This window comes from Diceros bicornis, chromosome 7 (genome assembly GCF_020826845.1).
Source record: "Diceros bicornis minor isolate mBicDic1 chromosome 7, mDicBic1.mat.cur, whole genome shotgun sequence".
NCBI classification, from domain to species: domain Eukaryota; kingdom Metazoa; phylum Chordata; class Mammalia; order Perissodactyla; family Rhinocerotidae; genus Diceros; species Diceros bicornis.
Window position 1 is genome coordinate 74299303 of NC_080746.1, and position 21054 is coordinate 74320356.

Consider the following 21054-nt stretch of genomic DNA (forward strand, 5'->3'; position numbering starts at 1 on the left):
ATTAAATAAGGTTTTCCATTTTCTAGGGTGCTAGTGAAATATAAAGAAGATAAATGAAATGCACAAATATTCATTTCTAATTTTTACCTGATTGCAAAAGTTTATTAGCAAAGGTTTATAATTTATACTTTGAATTTGAGAATGTGGTTTACACAGAGATATATTATTGAACTCAATTTGCATCACCTAGAAAAATAATGCCTAGAGGTTATAGGAATGTAGTAATCCCAAAATAATATTTAAAAGGTTAATAGTATAAAAAATAAATGTCATCACATTGAAAGCTATATTAACAAAAGGAATAATAGCTTGAAGTTTCTGTTCTTTGAAAAGGTTACATTTCTCTTGGAAAGCAAGGAAAACTTCTTATTGCAGAGGACAATCAAATAGTGGGATAATTTGCATATCAAGGTAATTAAGGCACATTCATTAGATGCGTTCAAGAAAGATTCGATATGTTCATGGAATGTACAGAGTAGGGTCTTTCCTGCTTAATGCAGGTGGTTTGACTCAATAATCAAGGAGAGCCCTTTCAATCTCATCTCCGAATGAATGATGGGAGCAGGATTCGTTACGTTCAAGTTGACTTGATGGAAAGCAACCCTCTCCAAATTAAAGTAAGAAGGTAGATCTGGAGGAATGCAAATATTATCCCAGCTTTCCCCCTCCCAAAGAAATATGCAGCCTATCATAGGCATCACCATCTTATTCATGCTGATCTAGAAGGACCTTAAGATTCATTCATTCTAGTCATGAAAAGTCCAAATTAGTCATGTAAATGATTGCATGCTGTATAATATATACATTACTTTCTAAAACATGTTGCTTAGAAGAATTACAGAAATGTGCAAATTTCATTATTCCAGTTATATATCATTATAGTGGTGTACCCAGATCATCACTAGGTAAGAAGGAATTCTGTAGAAGAAAGTGTACATTAATCAGAACTACCCATAGACTGAAACATACTTGTGGAGTTCTGCTTTAATTAGAAAATTATTGGTGTCTTGAGATCAGATCATTGATTAATACTAACCAATTTTGACAAGACACCTATTTAAAGAAAAAATCTTCTACTGTGTTCAAATGCCATTTGAATCCATTAAGAAAATAAAAGCTGACTAGAATAGACCTGCTCAATCAAACTGTTCTGCTAGACTAGATCATAGAAGATTTTCTATTAGTAATCAAGTCTTATTTTAAATAATTACCAAACAGTTACTTTTCCTAAGTGTCTGGAAATGCTATAGAGCCCAAGCTATACTTTGGTCATGAAGGAATATTTGCATATGGATACTAGACTGAAAAGTCAAACCACAGAGCAGCCCTGGCATCACTATGAGGTGTTCACTAGCAGCATATTGGTGAAAGAAATGAAAACAAAATATTTATGAGACATAAAAGTACCACATAAAAATGAAGCAAATTAGGGGCATAGTGGCTGAATCCCAGAAAAGATAATCCTATGAACACAGAGGAATGATGTAAATTGTAAGTGAATGTCGGTGATGGAGTTCGTTAAAAGATTCATGTTACAGTGCCTCTGCAAACCCCAGTGACTGGATCTTATACAGCCTAGAAGATTAAAATAAAAATAAACATGGTCTATCCCATATCCTTGAAAACATTCTGTAACACAATTTTATTACACTGAAAAAAAACAGATACTAAATTCTGATTTTCCTCGAACTGTCAAAATACAAAAGCAATGCAAAAAGTCTTTGCACAGATGTAGCAAAGGACTAGATTTTTATATTTTGGCAGGTGCTCAATATGCAGCCCACATAATCACATGTTAATGACTGGAGTGTGTTAATCAGCATGCATACCTGATTCATTCTTGCCCAAGGGGGAAAAAAGCCAACTATTCCAGACCATGTTAATCTTTCTACTTTTGATAAAGATTTTGATAATATGCTAGGTAAGTAAGAAACCTTTTCCAAAAGGTGTACTTAGAAAGGAACACTATATCATTAAGAATAATAAAATAATAAGAATATAAAATAATTCAAATTTCCATAAACATCGAGATATTTCCAAGTAGCATACCAGTATCATTTTGTTTAATTTAAACAACCCAGATTTGGGGAAGTTTTTAAAAATATACACATTTTTTAAATAGCAGGAATGAAACAGTGCACATAACCAGGGTGTGGAAATAGAAAGGTGATCGATGTATTAACACTAGACAACACTAGTTGTCTATTTCACTACCCACCCTAAGAGTTTTGCCAGATTCCATGCAATAAAATATAGTTTTATTTTTTGGGTTCAAATTGTAAGTAAATTCCTGTCATTAAATTTCTGAGATAAGTGTAAAAAGAGAGAGCACTGTGTGCTAATATAGTTTCAAATTTATAGAAAATGGGTAATCTCCCACAGGACTTCCTGAAGAATGTTGTTTCATGATTCAGGGGCAAAGATGGACATTTTCACTTTTTACCAGAAGAAGTCTAGGTTTGAACTTTACTTACATGGACTGTATTTCCAAAATTCTAAAATGAGAGTAGTAGTAACTAAATTTCTCAGGCAGTCTAAACCTAGCAAGTTTATGGATTTTTTTCCAGTGCTTCATAGACCAATCAGATACCAAAAAGGTGCAGATAAGCCTTGCCTTAGGTGTTAAGACTATAAACTAGTTAGGATCAGGTGAACTAGTGGGCATCACTGTATTTTCTAAAATACAGTCTCAATAAAATGAGGAAGGAAATTTCATTTGGGTGCTGCCTACTATCTTAAATGACTAAATCTTACCCAAAACTGGCAACAATTCAAGTTTTTAAAATCTCTTAAAAGGTAACAAAATTAGAAATCTTCTAAAAGTCTGTCACAACATAAAGCATGGCTGAGAAGGATTCAATCGTCACTCACAATTCCTGGACTATGTTATCATGTAATGACAACAGCTCCATTCCCAGAAGTGGTACAAAGTCCACACCAGAATTTTTATGACTCCAAGTGAACTACATAAAACACTGCAGAGTTGATTAGCAACTTCATTGAACTGAAAGCAAGAAAGGCAGAGAGGAAAAATTGTTTGCAAGCAAGAAAGTATTGTTCCTGACAGTTCTTTATTAAATATATCAGCACACTTACTACTATTTTCTTTCAAAAACAACAAAAGATATTATTGGCAGCTTTTATTTATAATAGAAAAATTATTTTAAACCTTTTCTGGAAGATAAAACTTGGAGGAATTTAAGAAGGTCTCTAAAATAAGGAGTCCGGATATTCTGAGGCTGAGGGTCCAGTATGGTTATTTCTACTTAATTAGACTAGTAGTTAAAAGCCAGACGCATATAATTCCATTTTGGTTTAAAATATATATCAATATAAGCATGCATGTAAGTGCACATGTGCGCATGTGTGCAGATGGTCCCACTTACAAACTTCTTGTCACTTTTTGAATCTTGTAAAAGATACTGTTGGTGCCCTGCCCACATCTCTGTGGTACACCCTAGAAGTCACCTGCAAACAGTTCCCTCTTAGGCAAAAAGTTTCTGTCTCTAGCCTGGGATCATTCTCTGGCCAGGAGCAAGCCTACCCTTTACCCCCTCCCTGGTCTCAGCAACTTCATCTCCCGTTCATTCTTGACTCAATTTCTGCCCACCTGTATGTTACTTAAAATATTCTCCTCACCCTCTCCGTGAGCCTTGTCGTCTTCAGAATCTCGGGGACTGTTCCACGAATAACCTCCCTAACTGTTCACTCTTCCACTGATCCTCACCTGCACTACTGCAATGGTGTTCCCAGCGACTGTCCTTGTTTCTGGTGTTATCTCCCACAGTCCACTCACTACACGGCAGCCAATGTGATCTTTTAAAAACATAAATCAAACATGTTACTCTCTTGCTTATAAAACTTCCAATGGCTTCCTCTTGCACTTGAAATAAAGTCCAAACACCTCACTGTAGCCTATGATACCTCATAGTGTCTGTCATCCGCCCGCCTCCTAGATTTCATCTCACACCATTCCCTCCCTCACCCATGCCACACCAGTCATTCTGCTGTTTTCTGTTGCTCAAACACACCAACCAAAATGCTTTCACACTTACTATACACTCTAGCTGGGTGTCTTTCCCCAAATTTTTGCATAGTTGGCTCCTTCTCATTATCCAAATTGCAGCTCAAATGCCACCTCTTCGAAAAGACCTTCCCTGGACTGTTTAAAGTAGTTATTCTCTATCACATTTTCTTATTTAATTTTATTCATTGCACTTCTCATTGTCTGAAATTGTCTCACTCTGTGAAACTTCTTTATTGTCTGTCACACTTCTAGAATCTAGTTCCATGACAGCAGGGATCTTATCTGTCTTAGTCACAAGAAAGTCCCTGTGCCTGGAACTTATTAGTAGGTGCCGTATACTCAAGTAATCCTTAGCAGATACTCATTACACACAATATCATATGCCAGTCACTAAACTTTATCACCAAATGTTCCTCCATGTCAGTTAACATTAAAAAGAATGATACACTATACATTTTTTCTATGAAAAAATTATGCAAATTTATTCCTGCCTAACAAATCAGTCCTAATGAGAACAAAAACACATTTCAGGGGACAGTGTCAATATTCCTCTGCAAAAAAGGTGCTAGTACACTGGTGCCATAATGAAAACAGTAGTGGCTGTAGACAGTGAATAAGAGACAGTGAATTCTTATACTAATTTTTCAGCCTTCAAATGGATCTTACCAATTAACACAGCACACTCAATTTAAAATTGAACATTTTGGTGTCCATAATATAAATAACTAATTAAAATCAGCATCTAAAATTTTTTTATCTCAAATTGGTCTTTGAATGCCTATCTCTGAAATTTCTATTTGCCTTCCTTGATTATGCTATAATGAATTCTTTTCCTTGTTTGAATCTATGTGGTCTAATATTTTGTTGGATGCCATCTCAAAATAATTAATCAGAATTTTAACAAAGATTTTTTTTTCCTAATCAGGAAATGGGGATTAGCAGAATTTCTCTGCTTTGTCTTTACCCTCTCTTACAGAAAAGCTCCTCTGTGGTCTTGATATTTCAAAGTAGAACTCTTCCTGAACCCAGTAGATAAGAAACTTTTAGCGCCTGTTTCTAACTGTTCATGAGTGAGGGCCATTACAGAAAGTAAATAACAATGGAAACTGAACAGGTGCTGACAGAATTCTTGCCGTTGTTTTTTAGACTTTCTTTTAAACTTTATTTCTTCACACCTATTTTATGGGATTCAATTACAGTGAGTAGAGAATATGATCCATTGAAGAGAACTACAAATTTCACTTAACTTCATAACAATCTTTTTGGACTTCACATTTATTTGAAAGTAGAATGAGGCAAAATGTTTATTAAATTTAACTTTAGTCACAGTTCTCCACCCCAACACACACACACATATTCTGTATGTGGCTTTGCAGGACTTCCCAGAAAACCTAAAATCCTTCTATTGTTTTTCTTTCCTATAAAGAAAAATTAGTTGGTGATATGATACTTTCAGTATAAGTCATTACAGGTCTGATGTTACAGTTGTTACACATTATTGAATCTATCAAACGAAAAGGGAGCACAAAGGGAATTTCCAAATGCAGCTGCTATTTCCCATTTGTTAAATCCTTTTATTATACCATATAAGTACACAGCTGGGAAATACTATAGAGTGGGAGTTAAAACAAAATATTTTGGCTTCTAGACATTCAGAATACACAAAGGCTCCAGTGGAAAGCAATGCTTGATGTCAAAAGAGAGTGCAAGTTTGAAAACATTTCTAGCAACTAGGATTTCGTTTATACTAACATATAACATATTTGTAAATTGAAACTATTTTATACTACCATAAATCACACTTTATATAAATTTGGTAAGCAAATTCTTAATATCTATTTTCTGACAAACTTTTAGATCATAAAATTTTGAGAATAACTCACCAAAACAACCTAGCACTTGCCAAGATACAAACAAAATTTTACTAAGAAAAATAAGTAAAGTGTTCTCTAAAGAAGTAAAATTTGAACTGTATTATTTCTGCCTCAACCTTTATTTTCCAAACTAGTTATTTTCATTTGTCCATGACTATATTTGGCATAAAAGCCAAAATATACCTTGAACCCATGCCTTCTCTCTATCCTCTCTGCTTCCATCCTAATCCAAGCCACCACCATCTCTTACCTGGACTTCTGAAATAGCCTCCCAATAGTCTTCCTCCTTTCACTCTATCTGCCCCCCATCCATTCACCATACTACAGCCAGAATTGTCTGTTTGAAGTGTTCTTAAACCCTTCAATGGCTTTTCATTGCACTTAGAATCAAATCTCACTTCCTTAATGTTATCTACAAGGTCTTGTTGGGTATAGCCCCTACCAATCTCTCCAACTATATCTGAACCTACATTGCACCTTCACTCATTACACTCCAGCCATAAAGACTATCTTTCACTTCCCGAAACTCACCTATAATTTTCTCACCTTCCTATGCAAGGAAAATAAATCTTCCAGTGAATCTATCTAATTGTATAATGATGATCCCCTTTGAACCTAAAGTTAGTCTAGAAAGTCTTATTTTTATTCCAATCCCTGCTTCTCACTCACTGCTCCAGAGCACTGGCTGTGCCTGCAAAATCACCTGAAAAAAAAATGTCCACCTTCATAAATTGTGGAATCAAGTCTTTGAATTGGTTCTGAGACATTAAATATAGAGCAAAAACCCAAATATATGTTATTACTAGTAAAGGCATTGTAAAATATTACCTTATTTTTCACTAAGAAATAAAACTTTTCCTCATTGCCGATTTAAAATATTTTTCATTAACGCAACCAAAAGTTAAGAAATGTACAGTGTTTTAAATTCTTTTTTTTTAATTTTATTTATTTATTTTTATCCCCCAAAGCTCCAGTAGATAGTTGTATGTCATAGCTGCACATCCTTCTAGTTGCTGTATGTGGGACGCGGCCTCAGCACTGCCAGAGAAGCGGTGCGTCGGTTGGCACCCGGGATCCGAAGCAGGGCCACCAGCAGCGGAGCGCATTCACCTAACCGCTAAGCCACGAGGCTGGCCCTTAAATTCTTAATCTAATAAAATTTTTAAAGTTTTAGTCAGTTCTAGATGTTAAAAATTTGAACGTTTTTGCTTTAAACTAGACAATTAATGTCATTGTTGTGGTTTCTGTTTTGATCGTTAGGGATGGAATTTAACATGGGATAGTTGGCTGATACACTGTGTGTATTTGACATTGTTGTTTCTACCTTTAGGGCAAACTCCTGCAGTCTAACTGAATGATACTCAGGAGCTTTGTATGTCCTTTTCAAATTAATATATAGGCACATAAGTGAGACAAGCTTTAGTATAAATCAAGAATGACTATTAAAAATGATAAATACCTACTTTTCCTCACTGAAGATGTATTCACTATATGACCTCATTCACAGAGACATGTTTGCTTAATACAATTTTTCAATATTAATACACAGCCACACTTCATTTGATCATCCCTATTTTGTGGTATTATCAAGCTCACCACCTTATAGTCAGAGATTCAGAGAATCAGATAACCAAATCTCCCCCAAAATAAATTTAAATTTCTTTTGTCAAGTTGACCTAATAATGCACAAAAACTAAATCACAAAACATTTTCCACTTTTTCCCAGTTACTAGCATATTAACAATATTAATAATATACACGGTAGTTGTTTCATGACTTGAACACAAATAACTCTAATGGTATGTATTTGAGCTTTTTCTAAAACACCTACTTGTAATGAGGCCATACTAACACACACTTAGTGACAGTGGTCAGATTTTAAAAGCTCACCATTCTTTGCTGAGACGACAGAACACTGTCCCAGTCGGCATCTTGTTGAATGGTATTGACAAGTGTTGGTAGCTCCTCAGAGTGAGGTTTGTTGTGCATTATGGGGTGCAGAGGCAGATGGGAGGCCACATGTTGATCACTGCCCTCTTCCTTTTCCCTTGAGGTCAAATCTTGGGTCAACGTTTCCTCTCCATCAGCTGCACAGGCAAATGGAGAGGTGGCTTGCTTGGAAGACATTCTTCTGCAGAAGAAGGAAACACCATGGATTAAAAACGGTTGTCAATGACAAAAGAATAAACCATCCCTTACATTTGACTAATTCAGGAAAAAAGGAAACTTCTCTAACTTCAGAGATGTTTATGATCTACTCTAAACCCCTGAAGAAGAACTCTTAGCTTATCTCCTCCACTTTCCCTCTCTGCTTTTAACTCAGCAAACCTCTTCCCAGTAGTTGCTGCATATTTTCTCTCTTACCAATCCACAAAGGAAATTTTTATGGAAAAAGTTTTCATAATATATAATATATGTATGTGCGTATTTTTACTCCCAGTTCTCCCCACTAGATTATAAGCTCTTGAGAGCAATTCAGTTGATGGCTAGCAATGAAAAAAAAAAAATGAATGAATGAACTGGCAAATGAGCCAGTTTGGAGGATGACTTGAAAGCACAAATATCCAAATTTCTCTTATGCTTTATGTAGGAACAAAAGAAGTCTATGTAAGAAAATATAATTAGGCAAGTAAGTAATCTATGATGAAAGTCCTAAGCAAATTTGGTCCTGACTTCTTAGTTTACATCTTGTAATATGAGTGCTAGGCCTAACACTGCTTAGTGCCAATCTGCTCTTTTCTAAGGACTTTCAAGCTGTGTCAACCACCACAGCTTAATTTTTAAGTGATATATTGATTGAGTGGCTGATAAAGTTAGATTAGTCTTAAGGCAATTTTGTAACATTTGAATTTAATATACGAAATAACTATGCCTCTATTTTATATTAGAAAGTACATACAAGATTCAAAGCATTTACTGTGAAAACAGCAAAGTGCCTACTATGCATAACATTTTTAAAACTTTAAAAACAATTACTAAATATTCATCTATGTATCCACAAGTAAACATTGACGACATTCAGCACAAGGTCTCCATTCTGTGCTTTCACATATAATCAGAAAATCAAGATTATTAAACAAAATTTCAAAACTTCTAGAATATCACTTTATCAAGATGATTTTCTTAGCAAAATATTTAGAAATAAAACCGCCAAAAGTTTATAACTTAAAAGAAGAGGCGACTGAATATTTTTTCCGAAACTTTACGTTGTTTTGGTTTATAGCATCTTTAGCTCTAAAATTGCTGTGTAACGAAAGGAATAAAATCTCCACCTTAATTGCTCTTTAACATTAATTGATTTCATACCATTTTCTTAAAAATGCACAAATCAGTTAACATAGGAAACCACATGAGCATTTTTCAAATTAGCAAATCATTAACTCGCTAGTACTGTTTCTACAGACAAATAAATACTGATTAAAGGGTCTAGAAATCTGAGATTAACAGTTAAATTTACAAATCTGTCACATGCTTTCATGAATATTGCAGTGAAGGAAATATCAAGTGCAAAGAAAAATAATTAAGTTAATTCCAATTTAAACAGTAGTTTTATGCAGCAGCCCATGTTTCACATAGGATTTAACAGCTAATGCTAAATTTCTCACAATTAATGAGGGGGCTCAGATTTAGTATCCTACAGTGAAAAAAATTAATATAAGATCAGCTAATCTAATTATGCACAGTTCTAAATAAAAGTATTACAGGCTTTTGAAGTGCTTTGAAACATATTAAAATGCTGATACCTACTTATAATAATCATTCTACAAATAATGAAAAGTTCCTCTATTAGACTTGATACTAAAAAATAATATAGGGGAAAGGAAGTGAAGAAGAATGTCTACATTTTAAGGAGAAAGAAATGAAATGTTCTAAAGAGTACTATATCAAAGAATCAGATAAGTATATTCTTGACTAATTTCTATCAATACTATCAAATGGACAAAGGGACATACACTTATGGAAAAGGATACCAAAGGATGTTTCTTAGTATACAGGAATCACTCAAGAACTTACTTCATTGTAAGTAAGCTTGTAAATACTACAGTAAAACCAGGCAAATTATAACTATTCTGCAAGTTTATCAAGAGCTTGCCATCAACAAGAGTGTTTTCATAGTTCAGATAATGACAGTACCAATAATGTAATCATTCACATTAAAAACAAAAGAATGAATTTGCCGCTGCTTTTTAAAACAGCTAAATACAATTGAAAGTTATAATCCAAAACTCAGAGTGACTTTAGCTCCCCAACAAACATCTTCTCATTATAAAGTCACTTGGCTCCTTCCAATAGCAATATCTGTGATTGTTGCTCTAGTATAAATTAATCATGACACAAAACCCAAAATGAAAAGTCTCTTAAGAATAATTTCAACTTTAGACTGCACCAAGGAACAATAGTGCACAATCCTAATTAAACACAACGGTGCAGCTGTAAAAATAGACTAAATCTGTCCAAAGCTACGAGTTGAGTTTAAAGGCTGGTTTGTTAGAGTGTTTTCTTAAGGAGGGCTGGGCCCCTAGTCTTAATCAGCCAATAAATTATTTCCTGCAATTACATTAAATAGAAAATTATCTTCAAATGGGGAGTGTTAATTGAAAATCAAAATTCAGAGGGAAGTTTAGAAATTACACGCTGAATACAATTAGTGAGGAAAGGCTTCACCTCTACTTCATCAACAGTCGTCTGGTGATTCCTCCAGTGACCATTCAGGAAAGCTACCTAGTTATAACATCACACAATTTGTCTTTTATTTTGCACCTATAAATACAAATGTATACTAAGGTTGCAAATAAAATACAGGCTTCCAAAAAAACAATCAATATTAAATCTGACTGTTCATCCTCAGTTCACACCATCATTCAGGGACAAGGAGACAGAGAAGGTAGGACAACAATGGTGAACCAAGAAAGGCAGACTCAACTTTGAAATCCCTCCCTTTGGCAAAGGAATTAACATTTTTTGTTGCAAGAAGAATACTTTCCTATGTCATATTTTACTTAATTTCTTGTGTTTACTCTACTATAGTTCTCAATATGTTGGTAGCAGAGAAAATGGTGATTTTTGTTCTTTCAGCTAGCTATCAGTCCACCGTACGCATTTCCTTTTAATAAAATTGTTGGGCTTGTTTTAGGGTTGTTTTTATTGTTGGTTTTGTTGTAGTTTTTGGTTTGGGGTGGTGGTTTTGTTGTATTTTTAAAAGGAAAATGTGCACAAATTCTTTTTAATGTGCAATTTGTTAAATAAGTCTCAGATTTACTGATTATTTGATTCGATTTACTGATTATTTTTGCACACTTTAATAAAGAATCCTTCAATTTACTGATTACATCCTCATTTATTTCATTTCTTTACTTTAGCTTTCCCTTTTAAAACATTCTACAAGACCAACTAAACTGTATTCTAGAAGCTGCAAAGAGACTTGACTTTTGGCAATGCCTTTACTATAACCACTGCAGCATGGCTACTCTCCTTTAGAAACTCATAAATCAAATATACACTTGTTTTAAGATTTTAAAATGTCACATGGGATGCTTACATTTTTTAATGCTCATATCAGTAATTTTCCATTACAAAAACTTTCACCCCCAGTGTATTAGAACAGTGACTTACTTCAGCTGCTGCCACATACAACTTTTAAGCAAAAGAATCAAAATCCTTGTGAAAATGGTCAATTTCTATGTGACTTTACTTTGTTTTATTTTTGCACTATTATAACTTAAAAATCATTCAAATGAATTGTTTTTTTAATTTGTATTAAAAAAAATATCTCCCTAGTTATACCCCCTGAAAACAGGAGTTTATAATGGAAGTGCTGACACAACCCTAACTAAAGCAGCGCAAATGTTGCCGCTATAATACACAAAATCAAGTTCTATTATTCTAAACTATCCTCGCTCATGGGATTTTTCTTTACTGTGCTCCCAGCCAAACTGCTGAAGCATGAAAAATTTAAATGCAATCAAATGCGCCCAATTCTACTTTACTAGAACAAGTGTCTACAGTGGTACAATCTTAAAAGGAGATGCAACAGATTTGTTTGGTGTTTTTTTTAACTGTTTATTTATAATACAGTGCATTGGAGATAAAATAAAAGGAAATTACACTCACATGGTACGAGTGTATTGACTACACAGAGTACATTATAATCAGAGAGAAAAACTACATTGTCAACTTATCACATTGGTTAAACAAGATGGTTTTCTGGGGCATAGCTATTATCAAGCAAAACCTCCAAAGAGAATTACATGTCTTTGGGACACATGAAACTGAATTCCCATCATGTGGTCCCCGAGTTTGAAATGTCTCTGCCCAGCACTTCAAGTGAATTCCTAGGATGCCAGGCCATTGGGAAGAACTTCAGGGCTTAGGACTTTTGGGAATGAGATTGTTGGAGATACAGTCTCCAGTAATTGATCATGTTTTCTAGGAAGTCAGTAGGAGTGGCTCTAGAAAGATGATGATTATTTTACTCCAAAACCCCAGTATAAAATCTGAATGTTTAGGCTATTACAAACCTACTCAGACAGTAAATTTACTTCATCTCCTTTCACAAGACATCAGATTAGCTGGTCTAAGACTTTATAAAATGGTGAGGACTAGATATCTACACATTAAATCCTCTATCTCAGAAAATCATATTTTCTAGAACTTTAAACCCTTCTGATTTGATGATGTTATTTTTTTAAACCAGTTATTTGTATATGTTTAAAAGTTAGGATTATTTTAAAACAACTTTCTCATAAGGCATAGCCACCCAAAATCACTTTTTTTCTACTTACTATTGTTTGGAAAAAAATCCATCTTAAAACTATCATTTGGGACTTACACAACTATCCAAAGGATCCTCTGAATTTTTTAGCACAATATTTTTAACCTGATTTTTAAAAATGTTTTCATTACTTCTAGATTATTATCAAACAGCATTCACTTTTTAGGTGTGTTACATTTATTCAAAAGAAGGCCTGTTTTTAACATAAAGCAACATTTTAATAGTTGGTTTACTTAAAGAAAAGATTAAAAATTCAGGCCAACATTCACATTTATTTTTGCAACTCAGCCCCAGGCTACCAAGGTAGACTTATTTCAGTCAGATAATTCACTGTGAATTTAGTGCTGCAATTGATCTGATACTGAGAAATAAACAACTAATTTTCCAAAAATATAACACAGTGCCTCTCATTTTAAGGAGCATGAGTAACAGATATATTCAGCTGCCAAAATGCACAATACCCAGGAACCCCTACAAAGGACGTCAGTCCACCCAGCCTAGGGCAAAGAATGATTTAAAAACTTTCTTCCTGTACCTCTAATTCCCACGTTTAAGGATGGGGAGGGGAATGGGTTGGGGGAGGAACTCTGAATCCAGACATTAAAATGAAGATGTCCCTTTTAAAACTTTTCCTGCCTCATTCGGGTAAAGCCTGAGGTTAGTGCTGATTCTTTGTATTGTTTTACCCAGCACTATCTCCTTTCCTCCACTCCACTCCTAAACTTCCCTAGGCTTCTGCCAGTTTTTTTCTTTCTTCCATTTGTTTAATAAGCTAATGCGAAAATTCAATGAAAAAGAAGGTAACTGCTTTCAGAGCTACCTTAGAGAATTATAGATCTATCTTTTAAAGTTTGTAGTGGCTCTTTCAGAACATACATGGTAACATATACAGACAATATTTGTTAGAAGAAAACTCACTGAGTTGAGGTAACTGTCAAATCAACAGCGATGAGGCAAATGAAATACGTTTGAAGTCCTTGAAGTATATCTAAGAAAGGGCTTAAATTAATGGATTTTGACTTATCTAAGCCTTCTAATTTTTCACACCAAAGCACCAAAATTGTCTCCAAAGGCCTTCTGAGGTTCTTACAAAACAGGGACTACCTGGAACAGATTCTTCTCAAGTCATCAAAGTTTGTGTTTCTAGAGTTTATATTTAGCTGACAATATTGCTGTCACTTTATATAGCTTAAGACTGTTCTTTGGACTACAGCTCATATGTCTTGGAATGCTTTGACTCATGAATTGTTTCTCCTGATAATGTTACATCACGTAACCACCTCTGTCTAATTGGTTAGTATCTGGAAGAGGCAGGCAACCAGCCTAACAACGGGCCTGCCTGACTGACTGCCTATGGAAAACCTATAATTATTACATGTGTCTCTGAGTATCCAGTTTCTTCCCGGGATCAAAACAACTTGACTTCCTGTAACCTCCATCTATACTTTTTGCTTGATAGAAATAATATTGAATTTTTCTCACAGTTTATCTACCAGTAACTTATTAGGATCTTGGCTTTGGAAAGCCAGGCCCAGAATACATAAACAAAGTCAGTCACTTAACAATGAGAGCAAAACCAAACAATGACTACTATAAATATACACTAACTTAAAGGATTTTAATCAAGCACAATGACTTTATAGCTCAACTAAAAGACTTCTATGTGGCTTGAGTGAAAGAAAGCTGTCTAAAATAATAACAGAATGAACGTATTTATATATGTTCAGTTTTTTTAAAGTGAATACCAAACAGGTCTTTGTCAACTTGAAACTCATCCACTAATATGGAAGCCCAATTACAGGATATCTTATCCAATTATTAATAAAAACATAAAATAGAACAACAACTTCTCAGAGAGAAAGGGTAGGAAGCTGTCACTGTATACTTTTCCATTCTCATCTCTATTTTTACTTTTTAATATTGCCAGAAAAAAGAGAAAAATGAAAATTGATACTAGTAGATTGTTTCAAAAAATGAAAGCTCACACATGGTGACAGTGAACAAAATTATATAAAAGAAGCTAATCTCTGAGGTTCTCCTTTAGCTAAATAAAGCAATCCAGCAATTCTTCTCTTTTGTGTAACGAAATGAATTTATACTTATAAATTGCAGATTCCCATCAAATAAGAGGAGGAGAAGGAAGAGGAAGGAGGAGAGGGAGGGAGGAGGAGAAGGAAGAGGAAGGGGGAGAGGGAGGGAGGGTTAGGAGGGAAGGAGGAAGGGAGAAAGGGAAAGGGGAGGAGAGAAACAACCATGGCTTTGCAGTTCATTTTCAGTTTGTCTACTTAATGAAAACCTCATTGTACAACCCTGAAAACCATTTCCAGAAGGCAAAGTATTTCTGATTCAGCAGAGGTTACACAAGCATCAAAGCAGTTAAATATAGGTGCCAAGCCACATTGCCAGGAGCTCTTAGTACTGTGAGTTAGTGTTACCTGACAGCTTAGTGAATATAAAATTACTTGTTTCTCCAATTGAAGACAATCAAATTGTCACCTTCCATTGTAATAATGCACAACTAGTGATCAGCAAAGTGCAAACATAATTATCATGAGGAAAACAAAAAATCAAATCTAAATCTCTCTACAGAGTAAACACATCTATCCAGCTTCCCCCAAAAAGGAGTGCATTTTAATACTGAATGCTATGATGCGATCTTTGTTATTTAACAATAAGATTTCTTAGTCTTACATTAAATTAAAATGAAAAACAATAAGAAATATCAATTCATAAGAAGTGAATACAAATACCAATAAGAGCACTATAACTTTCCAGACAGAGTACAAGGCCTACAAATTATATCACTGCCATTTGGCTGATAATGTTAAGTGCATATCAGCAGCACGTCCATTATAAAAACTATGCTTCCAGAGATTTCTTTCTAGCCTAGAAACCTTTCTGAAGGTTGTAAAAGACAGGTAGGATCCAACCTCAAAAGCTTTTGTCTTAATTTTTCCTTAAAAGAAAAAAGTTATGCTTTATTTTTGTCTTCTAAAGTGCTCTATATTTTCAAGGTTGAAAATTCACCTCACAAAATTGATTTAGTATCTCCAGCCAAGTTTAGAAAAATAACCAAGCATAGGGTAGATGCCCACAACTATTACTGAGAAAATCAGCATCTGGAATTCTTATCCAAATTTGGTGGTCAGATCGGCCCACTGTAAAAGTGATTTCGGTAACCCAAAGCTGAAAATTTGAAATGGTTCTCTGAAACCCTGAAGATTCCTAAGATATAAATATAGATTTGCTCCAAACAAACTGCTTTTTTAAAAGGTCTCTTCATAAAGTAATTTATATCTATCTAACACAAAATTTAAAACATTCAGATTTACATCGTTCCTTTTTTTTTTTTTTGCGAGGAGATCAGCCCTGAGCTAACATCCTATGCTGATCCTCCTCTTTTTTGCTGAAGAAGATTGGCCCTGAGCTAACTTTTGTGCCTATCTTCCTCTACTTTATATGGGACGCTGCCACAGCGTGGCTTGACAAGCAGTGCGTCAGTGCGCGTCTGGGATCCCAACCCGCGAACCCAGGGCCGTGACAGCGGAGGGCGCACACCCAACCCCTTACGCCACCGGGCCGGCCCCTACATCATAAGTTCCTTCTTATATGGCAAAAACTCTTTCCCATTCTCAAAACATTCCTAACACAGGGGTTTTCTTCTTTCATAAATAATGTCCTCCTTTTCATCAGAAAAGAATATCATACTTACAGCTAATGCCTGATACTCCATTTTTACCTGATATCTCTGTTCTAAACGATATCATTTATAATTCTCTAACACAAATATGGATCAGTAGAGAGAGAGGGGGAAGCATTGCACCAGAGTGAAAGCAGAATGAATTAGGGACCATCAAGACGGTCCACCTTGGACCATCTCCAAGGGTGGAGAAAAGGGTGAGCTGAAGGCACTCGGTGGACTTTGTGGCTAAATCAGAAACAGAATAAGGATGGAAGAAACAGAAGAAAGGGAAAGTCCAATCTCTAGTTGCAAGTTTTATTGCAATTTGAGATAAATTTTATACCATTAAGAGAAGCATGGAAATGAGAAATAAGACTGTTTTAGGAACAGAGCTTTTTCCTTGACCTTGCCAAGTTTCAAGTAATATAATAAAGTTTGTTTTCCAAGCGACCCTACTTATAAGCTTAACATAATAAAATCCTCCCAGCACAGGGGATGCAATCAGTGTTTTTTGAACTTCAATGATAGGTAACTTAATACGTTCCTAAAATTCTGCTCCTACAGAATATTCCTTGCAATATAGTAATAATAAAAAGTATCAACAAGAGGAAGAAAAGAAAATCTGTTGTCCGGGAATGTCTTCCAGACCCAGGGATATAAATGCTTACATCGATATTATCATAAGCTTATAGTCAGCGGAAGAAAAACAGAAAGCATTAAAAGATTTTGTTTTATTTAAAAAAAAGAAGCTTATTCTATGTTCCATGAGGATAGGGATCATGTCTGTCTTTTCATTACTGGATCCCCAGTGCCCAGCACAGTGCACAACACATTAAAAAACAATCAATAATACTGGAAAGAGAGAGGGAAAATCAGAGAAGCAGAGATGAGCAAATAGCTTATAAGTATTTTAAACTTAAGGTAAGTAGATAATCACAGAAAGTATCACTCACATGTTAATGCTGCCAGCCTAACCATTATTCTTTCTCCGTACTCTCTTTACCAAATATCTCCTTCTTTAACATCTAAATCATATTTTTACATCTACATCCCCAACACTGAGCTCTCTCTCATCTCCCTGAAATACAACAATCCTCAAATGACTGCTAGACATTTGCGTCAAGACATACTCTGCTATGTCATATTCAACAAACTTAAAATTAGATTCATCATTATTTTCCTCAAGACCCTCCCTCATTCATTCACACCCAGAAGAGCATCAATTCTCAGCATCATCCAAGTTCAAACCATGAACACTATAACCTTCTCTTTTTTATCCTTGCTCCTCATTGCCAGCCTGTCATTAAGCTTCATCAACTCTTCCTTAATAATGTTTCTCGGGCCGGCCCCATGGCTTAGCGGTTAAGTGCGCACGCTCGGCTGATGGTGGCCCAGGTTTAGATCCTGTGCGCGCACAGACGCACCGCTTGTCCGGCCATGCTGAGGCCACGTCCCACATACAGCAACTAGAAGGATGTGCAGCTATGACACACAACTATCTACTGGGGCTTTGGGGGGGAAAAAAATTAAAGAAAGAAAGAAATAGTGTTTCTCATACTCGTACCTTCTTACCATACTCACCATCACCTTAGTACAGGGCTTTACTACACTTCATAACTAAACTCTTGCAACAGACTCTAAACGGGTTTCCCTAATTTCAGTATCTCTCCCTCCAAATCAGTCTTACTGCCTCTCCCTTTATCAGGCCACTCTCTTGATTAAGAAACATCAGTGGCTCTCCCCTGATGATAGAAAAAAGTCTCAACTCCTGACTCTGGCGTTCAAGGCCCTCCATCCAGATCCAACCATTCTTTCTAAACTTATCTTCTAGGAGTCCAGACTTTAACCCTCTACTCTAACTAGACTGACACACTCAGCCTTCACTTATTGCTGCCTCCCAGGCTTTGCTCTGCCTGTCTGCCTTTACTTCCCCACTTTCCATTCTCATCACTAGGAAATCAACTGAGACTATTCCAGGCAACTATGATCCACCCCTCTTCTAATCATTTCTAATAAGTGCTCTGAAAATTTATTTTTATATCACTCATTCAGCACTTAATGTATAATATCTTACATAATCCTTTTTAAATGTATAATATATAAGTAATCCCAACCAGATTACAAACTTTTCAAGGGCAAGAAGAAAATCCTAGGATTCTGTATTCCCACAGTACCTAGTAGAATATTTTGCACAAAGAAAGCAATAAATATTTGCTCAATTATTTAAATATTATTAAATGAATAGGCAGAAATAAATTTAGGGCATTATGCTTAACCAGAGGATTTAAAGTAAAACTTCTAGATCTCTGTATATAACTTGGCTTCCCAGGGCTGTCTCCTCTTCTCCCACCCTCTGGCCAATTAAATTCATTTCATACTTTAAAAGTTTTACATATTCTATGGCAAAAAAGCCCCCCCCCCAAAATCATCAATCTATGTTGTTAAAAACATTAAAAGGATATATAGATGGATAGACAGATGGATGAATGGATGGATGGATGGATGGATGGATGCTGGAAAGATGGTTGAAAAGATACATAAATAGTATTTACCAGATGCTTAAAAAATACCAGTCACCGTGCTGAGCACCGCTACAAGTATTATCTTATTTAGTTCTCAAAACAGCTATAAAAGTTAGATGATGACATTATCCCTGCTTTACAGATAAGGAAATCAAGGCACAAAAATGTTTATTTAAAAAAAAATTAAAACTTGCCTAAGGTCATACCTAGTAAATACAGAAGGCAGAATTTGAACTCAGGTGGTCTAACTCCAGTGCAGATGCTATTAGAATTAGAGGTAATTGATAATAAATCTAAATTAAATAAATTATTAACTATTTTCAGCTATCATCTGATTATTTCCTTACTAATTTATACATTTTCTATAGAATTTTATTTTTAATATTCCGTTAGATATTCTAGATACTCATTTAATTCAAGCTTAGTCAAAGGATTTGCTATCTTTACTTTTTCCTTCCTTTCTACTTCTAGGTTGGAGGTATTACTGGTTACTGGTTAACAACTATTAAAAAGAGAGAGAGAGAAAAGGAAAGCAGTTAACCCTCTAACCAATCTATTTCACTCTCATTCTAGACAATCTGACAACAAAACTCGTTACAGAAACAGTTAAAGATATTGGCACACAAGGCTTAGAGGTTCGCTGTAGTTTTTTTATGGTGAATTTTCTAATAAATATTTGTTAGTTGTTAACTATCCATGATTTCCCTAGCAAGCTTTTTCTGGTTAGCCTAGATGATCAACATTTAACTATATTCTTATATAGAGAATTGTGAGACAAAATAAGGATGTCACCGTCCGTTCATTTCAAGGTCCAGAGCAGTATGAGATCCAATTTCTATCTTCCAACTCTTACAGAGAAGCCACACCAGAAGCATCAGATACAACCGGAGATGTTTCACTACAAAAGCAGGTGTTGAGGAGAGCCTTGAGGGAAGACAGGGTGAGGTACTTGAGCAGTATATACTTAACACACCACTCATCTAGAGTTCATTTCAGAGAATGCAGAGTAATTTAGATATCTTCTTAAAATCTGACTACCATACAACATTACATATACCCTAACCTCTGAGGGAAAGAAATAGAAAAGGCTCATACACAAGGGCATGTATTTTTACAAGTTGTAACCATCTGTGAAAGCTGAAGAAAGATTTTCACCACCAGCTCAGATTTCCACAGTTTTTATATATACCGAACAATCTAGTTTCACAAATAACTAAGGTGCTGCTACCTTGTATTTCTGTCTCCCTGCCTCCTCTACCCCTCCTTTCCTTATAGCTATTTGCTTTAAGTTCTCACTTGCATTTGCTGGTAACATATTATCATAAACAGCTCCAGGAGAACATGAGAATCCAATTGTTTCCATGAATCATTGCACAGAATGTTCGAATTATCATTATAAAAGACAAATATGACTACCCACTGTCTTGCATACTAAGGGATTCTTTACCAAGTACCTATATGTACACCTATCAAGCCACAGAACTTCTAGTTTTCCAAAGCTTTGCTATGGGAAAGAATCCTGCATTATTTATCCAGTTATGTTTTTTCTTCTCATATAGGCACCACCTCACAATTTCCTAAAATTGAAAAACTTTTACAATTATCATGATTAATCTACTAAATGTTTTTATTTCTTCAAAAGCAAATCTTTTATTTGCATCCATGGTGCCTAGAACTGTAAAATGCTACCAGTCTTAACAGAATCTACTGCCAGAAGGAAAAGTGTAGTGTAGTAGAAAGGTTTAGAGTAAGGATTTAAATCCCAGACCTCTCATTTACTAGATGTGTGAACTTGAGAAGTTACTTAACTCTCTGAGCTTCCATGTCCCCATCTGTAAAATTAGAGACAATATATCTTCCTTGAAGAGTTGCGAAAATTAAATTAATATATGTGCAAGTACATAGTATTTGGTAGGTATTAAATGAATGCTAACTTTCTTTAAATAAAACTTCACAGAAAAATAGTTTGACTCAAACAAAAAACAAAAATCCTTAAAGAGATTCTAAATTTTTACAAATCATAATAAATAAAAGTTTCATGGAATAGTTTTCTAGTGGCAATATACCCATAACCCAATACTGAGTGGAGGAGTGACTAGGACCATGTCAACAGGGAAAATTATACAGGCTATTACTTCCCAAAAGGGGTAGGCATGAGAGGGAATCACTCTTTATAT

The 21054-nt window shown here is 35.1% G+C and overlaps 1 protein-coding gene across 4 annotated transcripts in view; it reads right to left on the reverse strand.

The window, feature by feature from the left end:
• SOX6 (SRY-box transcription factor 6) overlaps positions 1-21054 on the reverse strand; it is a 573709-nt gene that overhangs the window by 343688 nt on the left and 208967 nt on the right. For all 4 annotated transcript variants that reach the window (XM_058546045.1, XM_058546046.1, XM_058546047.1 and 1 more), the window contains one exon: positions 7792-8032. In XM_058546045.1, the coding sequence (XP_058402028.1) occupies positions 7792-8032 (241 nt within the window). The remainder of the gene's footprint in view (positions 1-7791; positions 8033-21054) is intronic.